This window comes from Eumetopias jubatus, unplaced genomic scaffold (assembly GCF_037043125.1).
Source record: "Eumetopias jubatus isolate StellerSeaLion01/CBP00866 unplaced genomic scaffold, mEumJub1_p1.0 scaffold_4, whole genome shotgun sequence".
NCBI classification, from domain to species: domain Eukaryota; kingdom Metazoa; phylum Chordata; class Mammalia; order Carnivora; family Otariidae; genus Eumetopias; species Eumetopias jubatus.
In genome coordinates, this window is record NW_028274810.1 from 2914416 (window position 1) to 2931437 (window position 17022).

The 17022-nt window shown below is 45.0% G+C and overlaps 1 protein-coding gene across 2 annotated transcripts; it reads left to right on the top strand.

Annotated features, from left to right (window-relative positions):
- The first annotated feature begins 9341 nt into the window (after window positions 1-9341).
- ENSA (endosulfine alpha) lies at window positions 9342-15974 on the top strand. Of its 2 annotated transcripts, XM_028088232.2 has the most exons (4): window positions 9342-9533; window positions 11269-11394; window positions 12674-12840; window positions 15704-15974. In XM_028088232.2, the coding sequence occupies exons 1-4, from the start codon at window positions 9477-9479 to the stop codon at window positions 15717-15719; spliced, it is 366 nt and encodes a 121-aa protein (XP_027944033.1). In that variant the 5' UTR covers window positions 9342-9476; the 3' UTR covers window positions 15720-15974. The 2 variants fall into 2 exon arrangements, with proteins under 2 accessions (XP_027944033.1, XP_087878411.1); XM_088022285.1 differs by lacking the exon at window positions 15704-15974 and having other exon boundaries at window positions 12674-12844.
- Window positions 15975-17022: the final 1048 nt, after the last annotated feature.

Below are 17022 nucleotides of genomic sequence, written 5' to 3' on the forward strand. Positions count from 1 at the left end.
TGTCAGAGAGAGAGCACAAGCAGGGGGAGCAGCAGGCAGAGGGAGAGGCAGGCTCCCCTCTGAGCATGGAGCCCGATGTGGGGCTTGATCCCAGGACCATGAAACTTTAACAGCTACAGTGTGAAATATTGGCCCAGGGAAGACCCTAGAGAAAATCACAGAAAAGGAAGAAAATTACCTAGTGTCAGCTGATAGTGGCTTACTCTTTGTTGTAGTTTTTGTATTTAAAAGAGTATTCAGTCAAAAGGGGACAATTATAACCCCAAAGAATGGATCACTAATGAAATTTAATGTGCTACCTAAGACTTGTGAGGAAGAGTTGGAGCAAAGGGCTTTCAACCTTAAAACCCTGTCAATGGAGGTGGGGTAGTGGGTTGGAGAAAGACGTGGGAGGCTGGAGCAGGAGAAAGAAGCCAGCTTTTTTTTTTTTTTTTTGGGAGAGAGGGAGAGCGAGAGAAAGCACGAACAGAGCGGAGGAAGAAGTAGACTCCCCCCTGAGTAGGGAGCCCGATGCGGGACTCGATCCCAGAACCTTGGGATCCTGAGCCTGAGCTGAAGGTAGACGCTTAAACGACCGAGCCACCCAGGCGCCTGAAAGAGGCAAGCTTAAGGAGAGTATCACAGTTGGGTTTCTTGGGCAGCCAAGCAGGTAGCAGATTCTCTTTCTTCAAACCTCTGTTTTCCCTCCCTCCCCATCTTCATTCTCTCTTCTTCTTCCCCTCCTCCCTTCTCCTCTTCTTTTTAGATTGTCTGGACCTCTCCTTTCCAACTTCTTTTCCTCCACTAAGCTTTTTCCATTTATCTGAAAAACGCTGTTAAGGTAAAACCGGTCAGTGTTGTTAGACATTACCCTCAGAGGGTAGTAACTGGAAGGGAGCACAAGGCGGGTTTCTGAAGTGCTAGTTAATACTCTGTTTCTTAATCTTGGTGCTGGTTACTTGGGTGTGTTCAGTTTGTGAAAACTGAGCTGTGCACTTATTACATGTGTACTTTTCTGTAAGTATATTTCAATATAAGTCTTAAGCTAAAGAAAAACAAACATCCCCCCTTGTTTCACTTGCTTCAGGAAGTGATTGGATAATAAAAGAGGGTATAGAGGAGTGTAGAAAATGATCTTCATATTTTTGCCCACAATCACCAACCACCGTTCCCAAGGTCTCATGACTCCAGTTTTGGCTTATTGACAAGGGGCAGTGGCAGTAGGAATGGAAAGGCACAGAAGAATGAGCTATCCTAGTTACCTTAAACAAACAAACAAAAAGAATCAAATACACAGAACAAACTGGGGAGAGGTTTGGGGGATGGGCAAAATAGATAAAGGGGATTAAAAGTTACAAGCTTCCAGTTATAAAAAGTCATGGGGATGAAAAGTTACAGCATTACGGGGGCGCCTGGGTGGTTCAGTCGTTAAGCGTCTGCGTTCGGCTCAGGTCATGATCCCAGGGTCCTGGGATCGAGCCCCGCATCGGGCTCCCTGCTCGGCGGGAAGCCTGCTTCTCCCTCTCCCACTCCCCTGCTTGTGTTCCCTCTCTCGCTGTCTCTCTCTGTCAAATAAATAAATAAAATCTTTTTTTAAAAAGCAAAAAAAAAAGAAAAGTACAGCATACGGAATATAGTCAGTATCTTGTAATAATGTTGTATGGCGTGTGGTGACCACATTTATGGTAGTGAGCACTGTGTAATGTATAGAATCGTTGAATCACTATGTTCACCTGAAACTAATATACATTTATGTCAACTACACTTCAATTAAAAAAGCCATCTATTTTTTTTAAGATTTTGTTTATTTATTTTAGAGAGGGAGGGAGAGAGAGTGTACCAGGGGAGGGACGGGGAGAGAGAGAGGGAGAGAAGCAGAACTCCGAGCTGAGCCTGGAGCCAGATAAGGATCCTGAGACCATGACCAGAGCTGAAACCAAGAGTACAACACTCAGCTGACTGAGCCACCCAGGCACCCCAAAAAATCATCTATTTTTAGAACATATTTTGTATTGCCTTAAGCATTTTAAAATAAATATTTGCTCAGTCTTTTAAACGTTCCTGATGTTCTTAAGAATCTGAGGTGCCTGGGTGGCTCAGCTGGTTAAGTACTGGCTCTTGATTTTGGCTCAGGTCATGATCAAGCCTGGTGTTGGGCTCTGCACTCAGCAGGTAGTCTGCTTGGGGTTCTCCCTCTCCTTTTCCCTCTGCCCCTCCCTACTGCTCTCTCTCTCTCTCAAATAAATAAGTAAACCTTAAAAAAAGAAAGAATCCATTCAGCTCTTCTGCTACCTTCTGTACTTTTCCCTCTTTGATCATAACCATCTCTCCCACACCCAAACAGAAGTCTAATTTAGTTTTTTTAAAAGATTCATTTGAGAGAGAGAGAGAGAGAGTGAGCATGGGGGTGGGGAGGAGCACAGGGAGAGGGAGAGAGAAACCCAAGCAGACGATGCACTGAGTGTAGAGCCTGACACTGGGCTTGATCCCACGACCCATGAGATCACCACCTGCGCTGAAACGAGTCTGATGCTTAACCTACAGGTGCCCCTAATTTAGTTTAATATAAATCAGTTTAGCCTAAGTTATCTAAAAAACTTTTTGGCCTCCACCTGGACTTTAAGAAAAGCTGAGGTGACAGAGCTGAAGAGAAATTTTTTTTTTAAGATTTTATTTATTTATTTGATAGAGAGAGAGAGCACAGAAGCAGGGGAAGCAGCAGAGGGAGAGGGAGAAGCAGACTCTCTGCTGAGCAGGGAGCCCAATACGGGGCTCAATCCCAGGACCCTGGGATCATGACCTGAGCCAAAGCAGACGCTTAACTGACTGAGCAACCCAGGCGCCCTGAAATTTTTGCTTTTAATATTAGGCTAACTCAGAAATATTTTGAGGTATTATTGCTTTAAATATCCAGAAATCTTTGAAGAAGTACTCAACATGGGAGTGGGAGGAATTTCAACATCTCTGAAATGCAAGAAAAATTTTGGCTTTGAATTTTTTCCCATCAAATCATGAAAATGATGTGCATCTACTGGGCCTACTTATGTGGCAGAAACATGTAGATTGGCCAAGAAGTCCCTCTGAAGGGGTAAAAGCCCCTAGATTCCTGATTTCTAAAGTAAGTTCAGATAAAATATGCTATTACACTGAGGGAGGTTCAAGTAGGTTGAAAAAACCAAAGTGGTGGACAAATTATTGATATTCAGGGGAAAAAAATCTACACAAAATATATCTATTTGAAAAGCTCTTAGGGAGTACTTGATCCCTCCTCCCCAGTTGAATCTACTTTTTTATAATTTGGGATGTAAAGGAAACTAATGGCAGTAAGTTGGACTGCTAGAAATAGGCGATTTCTGCCAGGAGGTGACCCTTGCTTTGTTGGACTTGCATTCTGAGATCATTTTACTGCTTCCTAGGAGAGATGGCTTCCTTTCTCGCTTAATACACAGTCATGTCTGTCTGTCTCTTTTTACTGGAACTCAGTGAAGAGAAAAGGAAGACAGACCAAAGCCTGGGGAAGAATCGGGGACACAGGAACAGAGATCCATGTATACATGTAATAGATAATAGGGGAAAAAAGCTCTACCTAATTTATTTCAGCATTAAAACAATTATTTTTATTATTTTAGGGAGTAAAACATTTTTAGAAATCATATGAATATATGTCTACAGGCATTTTAGCTATGTGGAAAAGGGGAAGAACAAATTTTTAATCTTTTAATTAGAATCCTCTTCACACTTTTTTAAAAATTTGATGTCAGAAAACATGCATGCGGGGCACCTGGGTGGTCGTTAAGCATCTGCCTTCAGCTCGCGTCGTGATCCCAGGGTCCTGGGATCAAGCCCCACATTGGGCTCCTTGCTCGGCAGGAAGCCTGCTTCTCCCTCTCCCACTCCCCCTGCTTGTGTTCCCTCCCTCGCTGTGTCTCTCTCTGTCAAATAAATAAATAAAATCTTTTTAAAAAATTATCTTTAGGGGTCTGGGTGGCTCAGTCAGTTGAGCATCTGCCTTCAGCTCAGGTCATGATCCTCGTGTCCTCTGATCGAGTCCCGCATCGGCTTCCCTGCTCGGCGCGGAGTCTGCTTCTCCCTCTGCCTGCCGCTCCCCCTGCTTGTGCTCTCTCTCTGACAAATAATAAAATCTTTAAGAAAGAAAATTATCTTTAACACTGTACTAGTCGGATCACTTAGCTACTGAGGCTACACCTCAGGCCCGTTCTAAGAGTATAAGTTTGTACAGGAAGCAAGGAGAGGCTAGAGCTTGGTTAATCTCCTGGTGTTCTCAGTTTGGCCCATCAGAGGGTGCTGATAGCATAGGTCTTCAACCCGGTATCTCTGCAGTCTCACTTCTTTTCAGTGGCCATTCTTCTGAAGAATGTAGCTAAAGCACTGACACATTTTACAGTGTCATTCCCAGATACCCCATCTCCATACTCTGTGAACAGATTTGGGTCCTGACTTGAAAAATTCAGACACAGGAAAGGAAAAACCCTGAAAGGTAAGACGTTCAAGTCCCCTTCTCTCCCTACTTCCTTTCCTCCAATCTGCTCTTCTTGGATTTGCTTTTCTGTAAATGGCACTTCACTCGTGAACCTGGGATTCATCCCTGGTTCTCTCCTCATCTTTATTCCCCACGTCCAATATCCTTTGTCTCTTCAGCTCCTCTCCATTCACATGGCCTCTGTCTTTGATCAGGCCTCTCAAGTCTTCCCTGAGCCACCACAGTCGGAGGTCCAGCTGGCCTCCCCCATCCCTCCAGTCCACTCTTCACGCAGCTACCAGATAAATCTTTCCAAATCCCTTCTAACAATACCATTTTCCTGCTTGAAATCAGGTTCCCCTTTGTCTTCATGAAACCCCAAAACTTTAGCATGACTTATAGTCACCCCAGGACCCCAGCAACCTAAACAGCTTCATGTTTTGCTGCTTCTACATAGGTTCCCAGATCAGCCTTATCTGTAGACTCTCTTTAGGGGACTTTTCAAAAATACAGATTGGGCTAGTAGGATCGCTCTCTCTCTAGGAAGTTGTTACTCTTGCTATAGTTTCTGTCTCCCTTTTCCACTGTCCTCATTTACCCTCTAACCTTTTATAAGATAAGGTGGTCTTCTAAATTGTCTTCCTTTCCTCCCTCCCCACCCCCTGCCAATCTCCAACCTTCCTGTTCATCCTTATCGTCCCAGTTTAGGTTCTACCTTGTCTGAAACATTCCTTGACCAGCTCAGCCAGAAATGTTCTTTTAAACACTTACAAATACAACTCATTTGGTAAGTGTCATAGATATTTAGCTAATATTGTAGGTATTACAGTGTGGTGCCTCACATATTTAAATAACATATATATGTTGGAGACCTATAGCTCATTCCCAACATAGGGGTCACAGTTACCCTCTCCTAACCTCCTTCCCTATGATTATGTTCTGAGACTTCAACATTTGTGACTTCACATTTACTTGATTACATCAAAGTCGGTGACTTTATAGCCGTGCCATATCTGCCATCAATTATAATTATAGGCTAGAGCTCATCATAACCTATAATTTCTCCACCTTCCTAGATCCACACTGAAATTCCCCTCTCACTGCAACCTCCTACTCTTTTGCCTGTCCCTGTCATTCCCACCAAATCTGAGCTTCATCTGTGTCATGACCAGTTCTTCATCTCCTGTCTTTTTTTTAAAGATTTTATTGATTTGACAGAGAGAGACACAGCAAGAGAAGGAACACAAGCAATGAGAGTGAGAGCGGGAGAAGCAGGCTTCCCGCTGAGCAGGGAGCCCGATGCGGGGCTTGATCCCAGGACCCTGGGATCATGACCTGAGCCAAAGGCAGATGCTTAACGACTGAGCCACCCGGGTGCCCCCATCTCCTTTCTATTCTGTCTTTCCTAAAAAGCCTAGATGCCATGATCAGTTATTTCAACAAACCAGCAAAGCAATCTAGACTTCCTCATTGTCCTCCCTCCACTGTTCCTTCTTTTCCAGTCTTTTGCCCTTGTTAACAGGACGTCTGTTTTCTTCATTCTAAGGCAATCAAGAGTTATTGACCAAAGCCATGGTGATTAGGACTATTACAAATCCATACCCATCTAATCTCAGATCTTTCTTGCTGTTTTGAACCATTGCTATTTTCTATAGTGGTTTCCACCCCCATTTTTCCTAGATTCTCTATCCCACCCCACCATCCTTTTTATTCTCAAAAGATTGACCTCAGAAAAGCAAGGCCATTCAATGTGACTTCCCTAAATGTTTAGCTACTTCAAAATCTCTCTGTACATTTCTCCTCTAACCTGTCCGCCTCTCTCCCTCTTGATCTAATGATCTCCTCTGAGATTTTAATTCTTTCTTTATCTGCTCTTTAAAAATGGGTAATTACATTTTTATTTTCTCTCAATTAGCCCCTTGCCCTTTCTGAAAACATGCTTGAATCTTTCCTGTTTTCCAAAAAAGAAAATCCTCTGCTGCTTCCTCTTCAATTCATTGCCCTGATGCCCTTCTTTGCTTTATTGTTAAATATTGTTACCACCGGGTGCCTGGGTGGCTCAGTTCGTTAAGCGGCTGCCTTCGGCTCAGGTCATGATCCTGGAGTCCCGGGATCGAGTCCCGCATCGGGCTCCCTGCTTGGCGGGGAGTCTGCTTCTCCCTCTGACCCTCTTCCCTCTCGTGCTCTCTCTCTCTCATTCTCTCTCAAATAAATAAATAAAATCTTTAAAAAAATATACTGTTACTACCTCCTCACTCTTTAACCACATGCCTGTGCAAGGACACACACACACACACACACACACACACACACACACACACGCACAGGCGGTGGGAGGGGCAGAGGGAGAGGTAAAGAGAATCCTCAAGCAGACCCCCTGCTGAGCACAGAGCCCAATGCAGGTGGGGGTGGGGGTGACTCAGGGCCTGATCCCAGGACCCCAAGATCACAACCCAAGTGAAATCAAGACTTGGGTGCTTAACCAGCTGAGCCACCAGGTGCCCCTGTCCTCTCCATCTTTTAATTTCTCTGTCACTTTTCTCCTGGTTCTTCTCCTTACCCCTTTGATCGTGTGTATCTGTGTCCCTTGCCAACTTTTGCCCAGGTTTCCATCCTGGGGCTCTTTTTTTCTTTCTCCTTTGGTGATCTCATCTACTTCCACAACTTTATTTACATTTATGTGAAGAAGCTTTATTCATAGTTACCTTCTACTTTTCTCCCAAACTCTACATCTACATTTCCTAGACCTCTAAAATTTTAGCTCTGGAGGAGATCTCAGAGGTCTATAAAGACTTCATTGCCTGGATATCTCCACAAAAGTCCCACTGGTTTTAAAAAGTCAAAATTGAACACCTCATTTTCTGTTCTTTCAATTCCATTCCCAAATTGACTCCTCTTCTTGAATTTATTGTTTCTGCAGTCACCCTGAAGCCAATGGCCTCCTCATTCCCTATATTCACACAGATATGAATCTCATAGACTCCACTGCCACAGACTTTCTCAGTTAGGTTCTCAGTTTTCTACTCTCAACTATCACATTTCTAGTTTAAATCCCAATTATCTCCCACCTGGAATATTGCAGTATACTCCTGGCTAGAGTGCCAGGTGTCTGATGTCTTTCTGCCTGGAATTCTGAATTATTTTTATTCATTAACCTCCAAATTAATCTTCCTAAAGGGCAGTTCTGATCTGCCACTCTCTGGCCTAAAAATCTTAAATGTCTCTGATGGATTACTGAATTATTCACAAGTTCTTTATCCTGGCATTGAAAGCCCTACATATCTGCACTCAATTCTGTTTTTTTGGCCTTCATTTTGAGCCCTTCATACCCTTCCTTCCTTTATCTTTACCCAGCAAACTGCTAAGTTCTTTAAAACTTATTTCAGGAGTGCCTGGGTGGCTCAGTTGGTTAAGGGTCCCACTCGATTTCAGCTCAGGTCATGAACTTGGGGTCATGGGATTGAGCCCCCCACTTCAGGCTCTGCGCTGGCCTGGAGCCTGCTTAAGATTCTCTCTCTGCCCCTCCCCTCCCCCACCACTGCACTCTCTCTTAAATAAAAAACAAAACCAAAACTTATTTCAAATATCACCTCCCTCATGAAGTCTTTTTTTGGGGGGGGCTGGAATCTAAACTGAATTGGTCTTCCTTTGAACCCCTATAAACACTTTAACACTTTTATTTCAATGCTTACCAGATTTTGCTTCTGTAATAATCTGTGCTTCTCAAACTTTTCCAGAAGTACACCTAATTATACAGAAAAGTGAGCAGATAGCCCCGAGGTTGTCACAAGAAGCTACCTGGAAAATTAAATTTTATTATGAATTTTGCAGTGTTAATCAGTATTAGACTAATGTTTGTTTTTAATATAAAACTGTGGACTAACGCTCCCTTAAGATGTGTCTACAGTCTTGTCTCGGGGATTTAGGTTATACCTGTGAAAACCCCCCCACATGCCCACTAAACTAAGCTTTCTAAAGGCAGAGACTCTTACTCTATGCGTACCCCTGTAAAACTAATACGTTACCATCTACACACAAACACTCAAAGAAATACTGTTGGGCGCCTGGGTGGCTCAGTTGGTTAAGGGACTGCCTTCGGCTCAGGTCATGATCCTGGAGTCCCCCGGATCGAGTTAGTCGGCTTCTCCCTCTGACCCTCTTCCCTCTCGTGCTCTCTCTCATTCTCTCTCAAATACATGAATAAAATCTTTTAAAAAAAAAAGAAATATTGTTGAACTGTGACTCAGGATACGTTAACTAGTATTAACTGTATTTACTAAACGTTTACCAGGTACCTAGAACAGTGCTTTCCGTTTCAAGGAACTTATTTTCCATGGGCTGACCCTAAACAAGTATAAAACTGTACAGATGCGTTAAATAATGGAACATAAAGCCATCTGTGCAAGACAACTTGGTTTGGGGTCCCAGTCTCTCCGTTCCATACGCCAAGTACATACATTGCAATAGTAATTTGTACCAATTTAAGGTGCACTCTGACCTCCAAATTATTTTCTGGAGATTGATAATTTTCTGCTAACACTGCGCAAAGCTTAACCCTCTCCATCTGAAAATAAAAATTCTCCAGCCTTCCTCTCCAGTTTGAAGCTCAGCAAAGCCTTCCGGGCACCGGGTGCTAGCGATGAAGGAAATCTGGTCCCACCAAAGGAGCAAAAATGCCAAAGCTAGCAGCTCCGCCCCCTAAAATCCCCCCACGGGCTTCCAATTGGGCTCACTCTCTTTCCAGATTGGTGTTTCAGCTTGCCCGTCGCCTCCAAAGAACCCACCTTTAGCCGGTGACTATTGGTAGATCGTTACGTCATTGCCCCATCTACCCCACTCCCATTGGCTCCCATTGGAAGGGGCGGCCACAACGTCACAGGCAAGGGCCGCCATTTTGACTGAGCAACCGTAGTGACAGGAGCCGAAGAAGCAGTGCAGGTTGTCCCCGTTTCCCCTCCCCCTTCCCTTCTCCGGCTGACTTCCCGGGCCCCCTACACTCCACAGTCCTGGTCCCGCCATGTCCCAGAAACAAGAAGAGGAGAACCCTGCGGAGGAGACCGGCGAGGAGAAGCAGGTGAAATGGAGGGGGTGCGGGCGGGCGAGCCGGGGGCGACTGTGATGGGGCGGGAGACGGTCTCCCACCAGTGCGGATTGGTCGCCATGGTCTCAAGCTCTGCAGGGGTTGGCCACTTCTTGCATCACGCCTGGTGAGCTTCAACACAGCTTGCAGCTCTGGCGCTGATTGGTTGGGCCCATTGTCAGTCAGGGCTGTGCTCTTCGTGATTGGCCAATAGGCCTACCGCTCTACTCATTGAAGCTGTGCTATCTTTGGCCAAGCTTGGGCGCGGGGCGGGTGTTTGGAAAGACTGGGTGAATGGAAGGGGGCTTGTGGTACCGGGAAGTGATGTCTGTTATTGGTTAAGGGGGGCAAATAACCCAACAACCAGCCTGGGGCCCGCATCGGAAAGATAGGGGTGGAGGTCAAGACGTTTAAAGGGCCAGCACTGGGAGAAGGGAGAAGAAGTAATTATAATCATGGCTAGTTTAAGGCGGCAACTTTCTCAAGAGACCTATTTTGACATTTTGGGATGGTCGGTTGCCCATCCTCAGGCACGAACGAATAGGCTTGAAGAGGACTAGAGTTCCATACAGAATAATGGAGGTTAAACCTAGAAAAGACACCGAAAGAGTCGTGACAAGAAAGACGCCACCCTCTTTCCACCACCACCCCGACTTCCAAGGCAGTGGGACTTAATTCACCCACAATTCTGTGATGAAAACACCCCAAGTAAACCTCTTCTTGGGGCTTGTATTTGACTTACAACATTTAGTACTGGGCTCAGGGATTCATGAAAGGCACCTGGTTATAACTGTGCCGGATTGTCAAGGGAAGGGAATATAATTCCATTTAAAAAAAAAGCCACAAATTTGGCTTTAGGTCCTTGTAAAAAGTCACCAAAGAAAAGAGCATCAGGGCCACAAAAAGCAAGAAGAGAGTAATAACAGTGTGAGCCTCCTGCAAACCAATTGCATGCTCTTGGCATGTTCCCCAAACTTCCATCACTTGCCCCAGTTGGGAAGGTGTTGACTTTTGGGCAACAACTCTGGGTAAATACTAGTGAACCTCCTGTATCTTGATTTTCCTGAGGTTAAAAATAGTGTCATTTTCATCTCTGTTTACCGGTCACCTTCCTACCTAATGTTTATGGAAATGCTAAAGCGATATTGTTCATTACTAAGGTGGAGATTTTTGGAGAAGGCCACACAGCTCTAGTCTCTCCAGAGAGAGACTTATCAGATGACTACCTTAGACTCTGGATAAGAAGGAACATCTCAGTGGAATTATCCCCTTTGATTTTCTGTTTGACCTGTACTGTGTGTTAGGGACAGCCAGGGAACTTTCCTACTCATCTTGGGTCACCAGAAGCCCTGGTTAGCTCTTTTCCCTCTTTGTCTTCCCTAACTTCTGTGCTGAATGAGCTATGGTTTGCTCTTGATTGAAGTATTTTGTTTAGGTGTTATCTTTAACCCAATACTCCTAAGTCACTGAGGTGGTTCCTTGGGCATAGTGTGAGAAGCAGCTTGTTTTTTTTGTTTGTTTGTATTTGTTTTTGTTTTTTCCTCACAATACAGTCATCTTGAGCTTCAGGGATTTGAACAAAGGTCTAGCTATATTTAGGAGCAGAATAGAGACAGTATGTTCACAAGAGGGTGGACCTCTAGCAAAAGTTAATAGTATAAAAGTTATTAGATATTAGAAGCAGTTGCTTCTCAGTTTTTAATTTAATTGGCCCATTTGTTTCCTTCAGGACACACAGGAGAAAGAAGGTATTCTCCCTGAGAGAGCCGAGGAAGCAAAGCTAAAGGCCAAATATCCAAGCCTAGGACAAAAGCCTGGAGGCTCCGACTTCCTCATGAAGAGACTCCAGAAAGGGGTATGGGACGCAATCTCTTATCCTTTTACTTTGGAGCCAAAGGGGGCTTTAGGGATGAGAACTGTAGAGCTTTTCCTGAATGCTTATCTGGAGGTTTTGTTGTTGGGCAGTAGTAGAGAGGAATTAGAAACTTGTAAAGAGCAAGGCAGATGATCGTAAATCCCTGATATGGTATCATACAGGCTATTAAGGCTTAATGTTGAGACATTTGGGTACGGGGGCATTGGGGGATTGAGGGAAAGAAAGACATTAGAAACTGAAATGCTGACGCTTCCAGGCATTTGTGTGTTTGGATGGTGGGAGTTTTAGGACTGCACTTTCTAAGATTAGAGCTAAATTTTGGGGTGCATGATTTCAAAAAAAGGATCAAACCATCTGTCCTATAGATTTCTTCAACCTGAATAGATTTCTTCAGACCCTTGAAATTAGTACCAGCCATTAACTATACTCCCTCAAGAGACTTATTTTTCCATCCAGAGTGGTCCTCCTTACCAAGGGAGGATCTGCCTTCATAGCCATCTAGCTCCTGATCAGGTTTCTCTGTCCCCAAATGTACCTAAAACTAACTGAGGGATTGTAAGACATTAAACTGGAGTGTGTTTCTAGGTGTGGATAAAATGAACCGTAAAACAGATCCCTGTGGAGAGTCCTGGTTATTGAGTCTTAGTCACAGATGATGATGTGATGGTGATTTGCAGTTTACCTTGCTGTAGGCAAGGCAGGCGTGGGCAGGCTGTCACAGCCATGGAACATGTGTGGGAGCAGTGGGGGTCAGAGGAAAAGTACATTATCCTCATGAACAAGCCCAGTTTCTATTCATGGTCTGAGGGAATAATTTTTAATTTTGAGGTTGTTGACTTGAGGTTGATCTCCTGCTGGTTGCTAGGATAGCCCCAGATTGACGATTCTTTATATCTTACCATTTATTTCCTCAGCACCAAGTCCATTGGAGATTGGTCCTAAGTAAGCCTTTATGAATAGTCAATAATTTGATTGAACCATCCTGTACTGATGGGTGTATAAAGGATGTAGAGGCTGTCTCTTAACTCCTAAAATTTGTACCGTAGCTAAGAAACTGCTTACATGCCTAAAAAGGTCAGAACACATTGGGGAGAAGACATAAGTACATGTAATTAATGCTAAACGATGTGTGCATGAGGTTAATCAAGGAACACTGGAAAGATCTAAGTTGATGAGGGTTTATAACGAATATGGGTCTCCTTGCTTTTGAGGTAGGCCAGAGTTCCTCACTCACTTAAACATCCCTCTTGTCTCTTAGCAAAAGTACTTTGACTCAGGAGACTACAACATGGCCAAAGCCAAGATGAAGAATAAGCAGCTGCCAAGTGCAGGACCAGACAAGAACCTGGTGACTGGTGACCACATCCCCACCCCACAGGATCTGCCCCAGAGAAAGTCCTCGCTCGTCACCAGCAAGCTTGCGGGGTAACCTGGGCCCCCCCACCCCGTCCCCTTCCTCACCCACTGGACTTTTATATATCACAGGCAGGGATGGAATGAGCGCCTAGTTAGCTCTTCTCAGCTTGCTAGCCAGAAATGACTGATTCTGCTGGGGGCTTCCGAGAAGGTGATGTGGGTTGGAAAGGGTTTCTGAGTTCATTTCTTTGATTAAATTGAGATTTCCACACCCTCACTGTAGCCCAGGTAGGGGCCCAGGAGTCAGAGACTAGGATTGGATAATGCTGCAAATGCTTTTTTTCCTATTGTATGAGAAACTGGGGAGATGTGATTTTTCCTTTTGGAAGAGCATATCCCAAAATTGGTTAGGCTAAGCCTTGGGAATAATTTGGTAGGTTTACATCCAGAGGCTAACCTGACATAGTTGGGAAAGGTAGATTGAATGAGATCTGTTTTCTGTGCTTCTAAGTGTTTTTTCCCTTAGGCTGCTATTGCTTCGTGTTTCCATTATGGCAGGTTTAGAGAATCCTCAAAAAGAAAAAGTGATTTGCTTGCCTAAAACTACAATGCCCACTTAACCTCCCTTACTCAGTGTCTTTGACAGTTTGCCCTGACTCTTAAGTAATGTAAAGATTGGAGAACATCATTTACATGAAATGGGCACCTTCTCTCTCTCTTCCAGCATGTTGCTTTTGCAAGTATGGGGTAGTGGAAAGAGTACTGGGTTTGGAGTTAAGATATCTGGGTTCCAGTTGCACTCTGTCTGAGCAGAACTGATGTGTAACCTTGGTCAAGTCATTTAACCTCTGTGGATTTCTATTTTCTCATCTGTAAAAGAGCTGAATGTAGATAGATTGATTCAAATTTTTAAAAATCGTATAACTGCCAGCTGAAAAAAAGTCTTTGCTATTCATTGTAAAACTAAGCGAGGAAGACCTGTGGGTGAGCCTACAGAGGGGAACTGTTTGAAGACTACATGGGGAGAGAGGACATTGAGATTTGGGAGTTATAAATTCAGTCAGGAGGGCCTCATAGGTATCATGGTCTAAAGGGTCAAGGAAAAAGTTTTAAGAAGCTAGCTTCTATGGAACCTTGTGCCTTTGCCCCCACCCACTCTCCTGGCCTCCAGTCTGGACCTTTGCTGCTAAAAAGCTGCTCTGGCAGCCCAGCTGTGGGCCTGAGGACACATGCTCAGTCACGCACATGTGGTGGAGTCCCACGTTTGAGATGTAATCAGATGTCAGGGATAGTATTGTTAGGGAGAACAGAAGAAAAGGGACAAGCTGAAGCCAGCCTCTGGGCCTTGGTACTATGACTGGGCTAGAGCAGCAGGTTCTTAGGAGATGATTCACCTGGGAGGAAGCTGGTGGGGGAAGGTGGTCAGGGAGAGAGAAATCTCTAAGAAATCTCTGCCTTCCTAGAGCTCAGTAACTCAGCTCCTGTGGGATGAGAAGCAGCAATGTGGATTCGTGAGCAGGTAGAGGAGAGGGGTGCAGGTGGCCAGCACCTTCAGTCTATTTAACTTGGCCTGACTCCTCCTCCCAGTTAGGACAGAGAGGGCCAGGGGGAGAACTAAGTGTTCAAGAGGGCAAGATTCTATAATCCTCTCCTGCCCTCTCACCTCATAAACTCTGATACGCCAAACATTTGGCCTGATGAGAATGACCATGAACTTGCTGATGCGCACGTGGGGTGATGGCAGGTGTGTATACTTCTTTCCTGACCGGCCATTCACTTTTCAGGCTGTCGCTCAGATTGGATAGGAGAGAGTTGGTGAGGAAGGAATGGAGAGAGCAGGATCCCTGGATTCCCTGGCCCCCAGACTCGTTTGACTGTCACTTGTAATTGTATATAATTTTTGTGTTTCTTGCACCATTCCTCATGCTGTCTTCCTTAGTCTAAAGTCCGTGTGGGAAGGGGAAAATGCTGAACATCCTTGTATAGTTTCCTCAACTGTCCGAGCCATGTTGTACATAGATATGTCATGTTATTATATATATAAATATATATATAATTTTGTACGTTTTCTTCATCTCCGATCTTCTCGAATTTTGTACTTTTTTCTGTCTGAGCTGCTTTCTCTATTGGTCATTTGAATCCTCAAGACTGAGGTCACAAGTCTGTTTTTTAGTAAGGAATAGAAGAAATAGAGAAATCAGAAAACTGTTGGTCCTGCTCGCTCTCTCTCTACCTGGTCATCTTCAAGGCTAAGAAAACAAAGAAACAAGCCACATTCTGTATTCGCCACCTGTTTCCACAGCATGAAATACATCACTTCCATGGCAAGAAGGCTCATTCCCAAATCCAAATCCAAATTGCTTCGATTAAACCTGGATTATTAAATCCACTCAAACAGCCTGTGTATTGTCGGGCCCTGGCTTCCATGCCATCACCTCCTCATCACTGTGTGCCCCCTCAGTCCCTGCTGCTGCACGTGCCTGTGCCATGCCTGTGGAAGGAAGCCTGCTCGGAGCCAGGCATCCTGAGCCCCTGCAGACCTCCAATTACTTTGATCTTGTCTAAAGAATTTTCTGTACTGTTTTCATGGCTATCTCCAGAAAGACAGAGAACACTGTTTTGTAGATAGAAAAAAACTGGAATTTTCTCTCCCTCTCTCCTTCTCTCTCTTCCCCTCCTCCCTTTTCTCCCTCTCTCCCCCTTCTCTCTCTCTCCCCCTGTCTCTCCCTCTCCCCTCCCCCTCTCCCCTCCTCTCTCCTCTCTCTGTCTCTCTCTCTCCAACTTTCTGCGGATCGGATTCAGGCTTGTGCCAGGTAGCCCAATGATTGTTAAGTATGGAAGAGTCACGGGGTAGGGACTGGGATGGAACTTCTGGTTTTTTCCCTTATTACTTGACAGTGTTTTCTTTTTCTTCTTCTGTGTTCGTCCGCAGCGGCCAAGTTGAATGATGTTGCCCGGGGCTCCGCCAGATCCTGAGATGCTGCCCTCCTGGGTCCTGTGCTGGCTCCTGCCCCTCCCTGCTTTTGCAGCCAGGGGTCAGGAGGTGGCTCGGGCGTGGGCTGGAGAGGCAGAAGCCCCTGCCCGGCGGTGTCCCAGCGCATGGGGCCCCTTGGGCTGAGCACCAAGACCCTGAACCTTTTTTGTTTTACCTTTTTTCCAAATAACTGTTGGGAGAAATCTCAGTGAAATCCTGGCGGGGATGGGAGGGGGTGGGTGGGGTGCGGGTGTGGTGTTTGAGAGGGTGGGGTGGGAAATTTGGGGGGAATATGAAATAGGGCTTGGAGTTGATAAAAACATGCCTGACTGTCCTCATTCCTAACCATGTGGCTGGTGTGGGATGGGTGTGAGGGGGAGGAGTGGAGTAGACTCCAGAGGAGGAGTTCCAGTTCAGCTCTGTAGAAAAATGCCTTGTTTGCTTGGATGCGGCTGGGGATCTGGTGTCAGATAAAAGAAACTGTCCGTCTAAATATGACAGATGCAAACAGCTCCTCTGGTTCTGCAGAGCAAGCTGAGAACACAATTAATGTTAATTGTTCATTGAAAAAAGTTATGTCCTTGAAATAGATTTACTGTGGGGAGAAGGGCAGTGAGTGTGGGGAAAGGGGGCCATGAGCGTGGGGAGCCCCACAGAGCCCAGGAGACTTTTTCAGTATTTGAAATAAAAAAAAAAAGAAGACAACCCACAAAAAAACACAACCCAGAAATATTCTGAAGCAGTTGGTGTGTTTTATTGGGGTTTGGGGAAAGGGAAGAAAATGAAACTGAAGACACCATTCAGGGGAGAAGCTGGTGTGGGGCCCTGAGTTCTAAGGAACAGGGGCCCTTAATAGGGGATGTGACTGGGCTCCCCACTTCCATCACTCAGGGAGAGCGAATAGGGGTGTTAGCATATAGATCTGGGCTTTTCCTGACTCCCGTCTATCCTTTTGTTTCCGTAGCTAATGTAGAAGATGCATCAGCCTCAGGTTTTGGCTCACAAAATGAAGAATTTGATCTAAATAGTTTATTAACACCTAGAACTTAGTTCAGGCTAAGCAGAAAAGAGAAGCCCACTCTTCCTTTTCCCTTTCAGTCTTCCATTCCTTTACAAGTTCTCATGTCTGTGAAGGAGAAATGTGACCTCCAGTAATAAGCCAAAAGGAACTCAAGCCTTTCTGCTTGTGGCCAGCAGGGGGCAGAGTGACTTCTTTCCTCCCCACCTCCCAAGCATCGACTGCAAGAAGTTACAAACTGCTTGTGAATGTGTTAAAG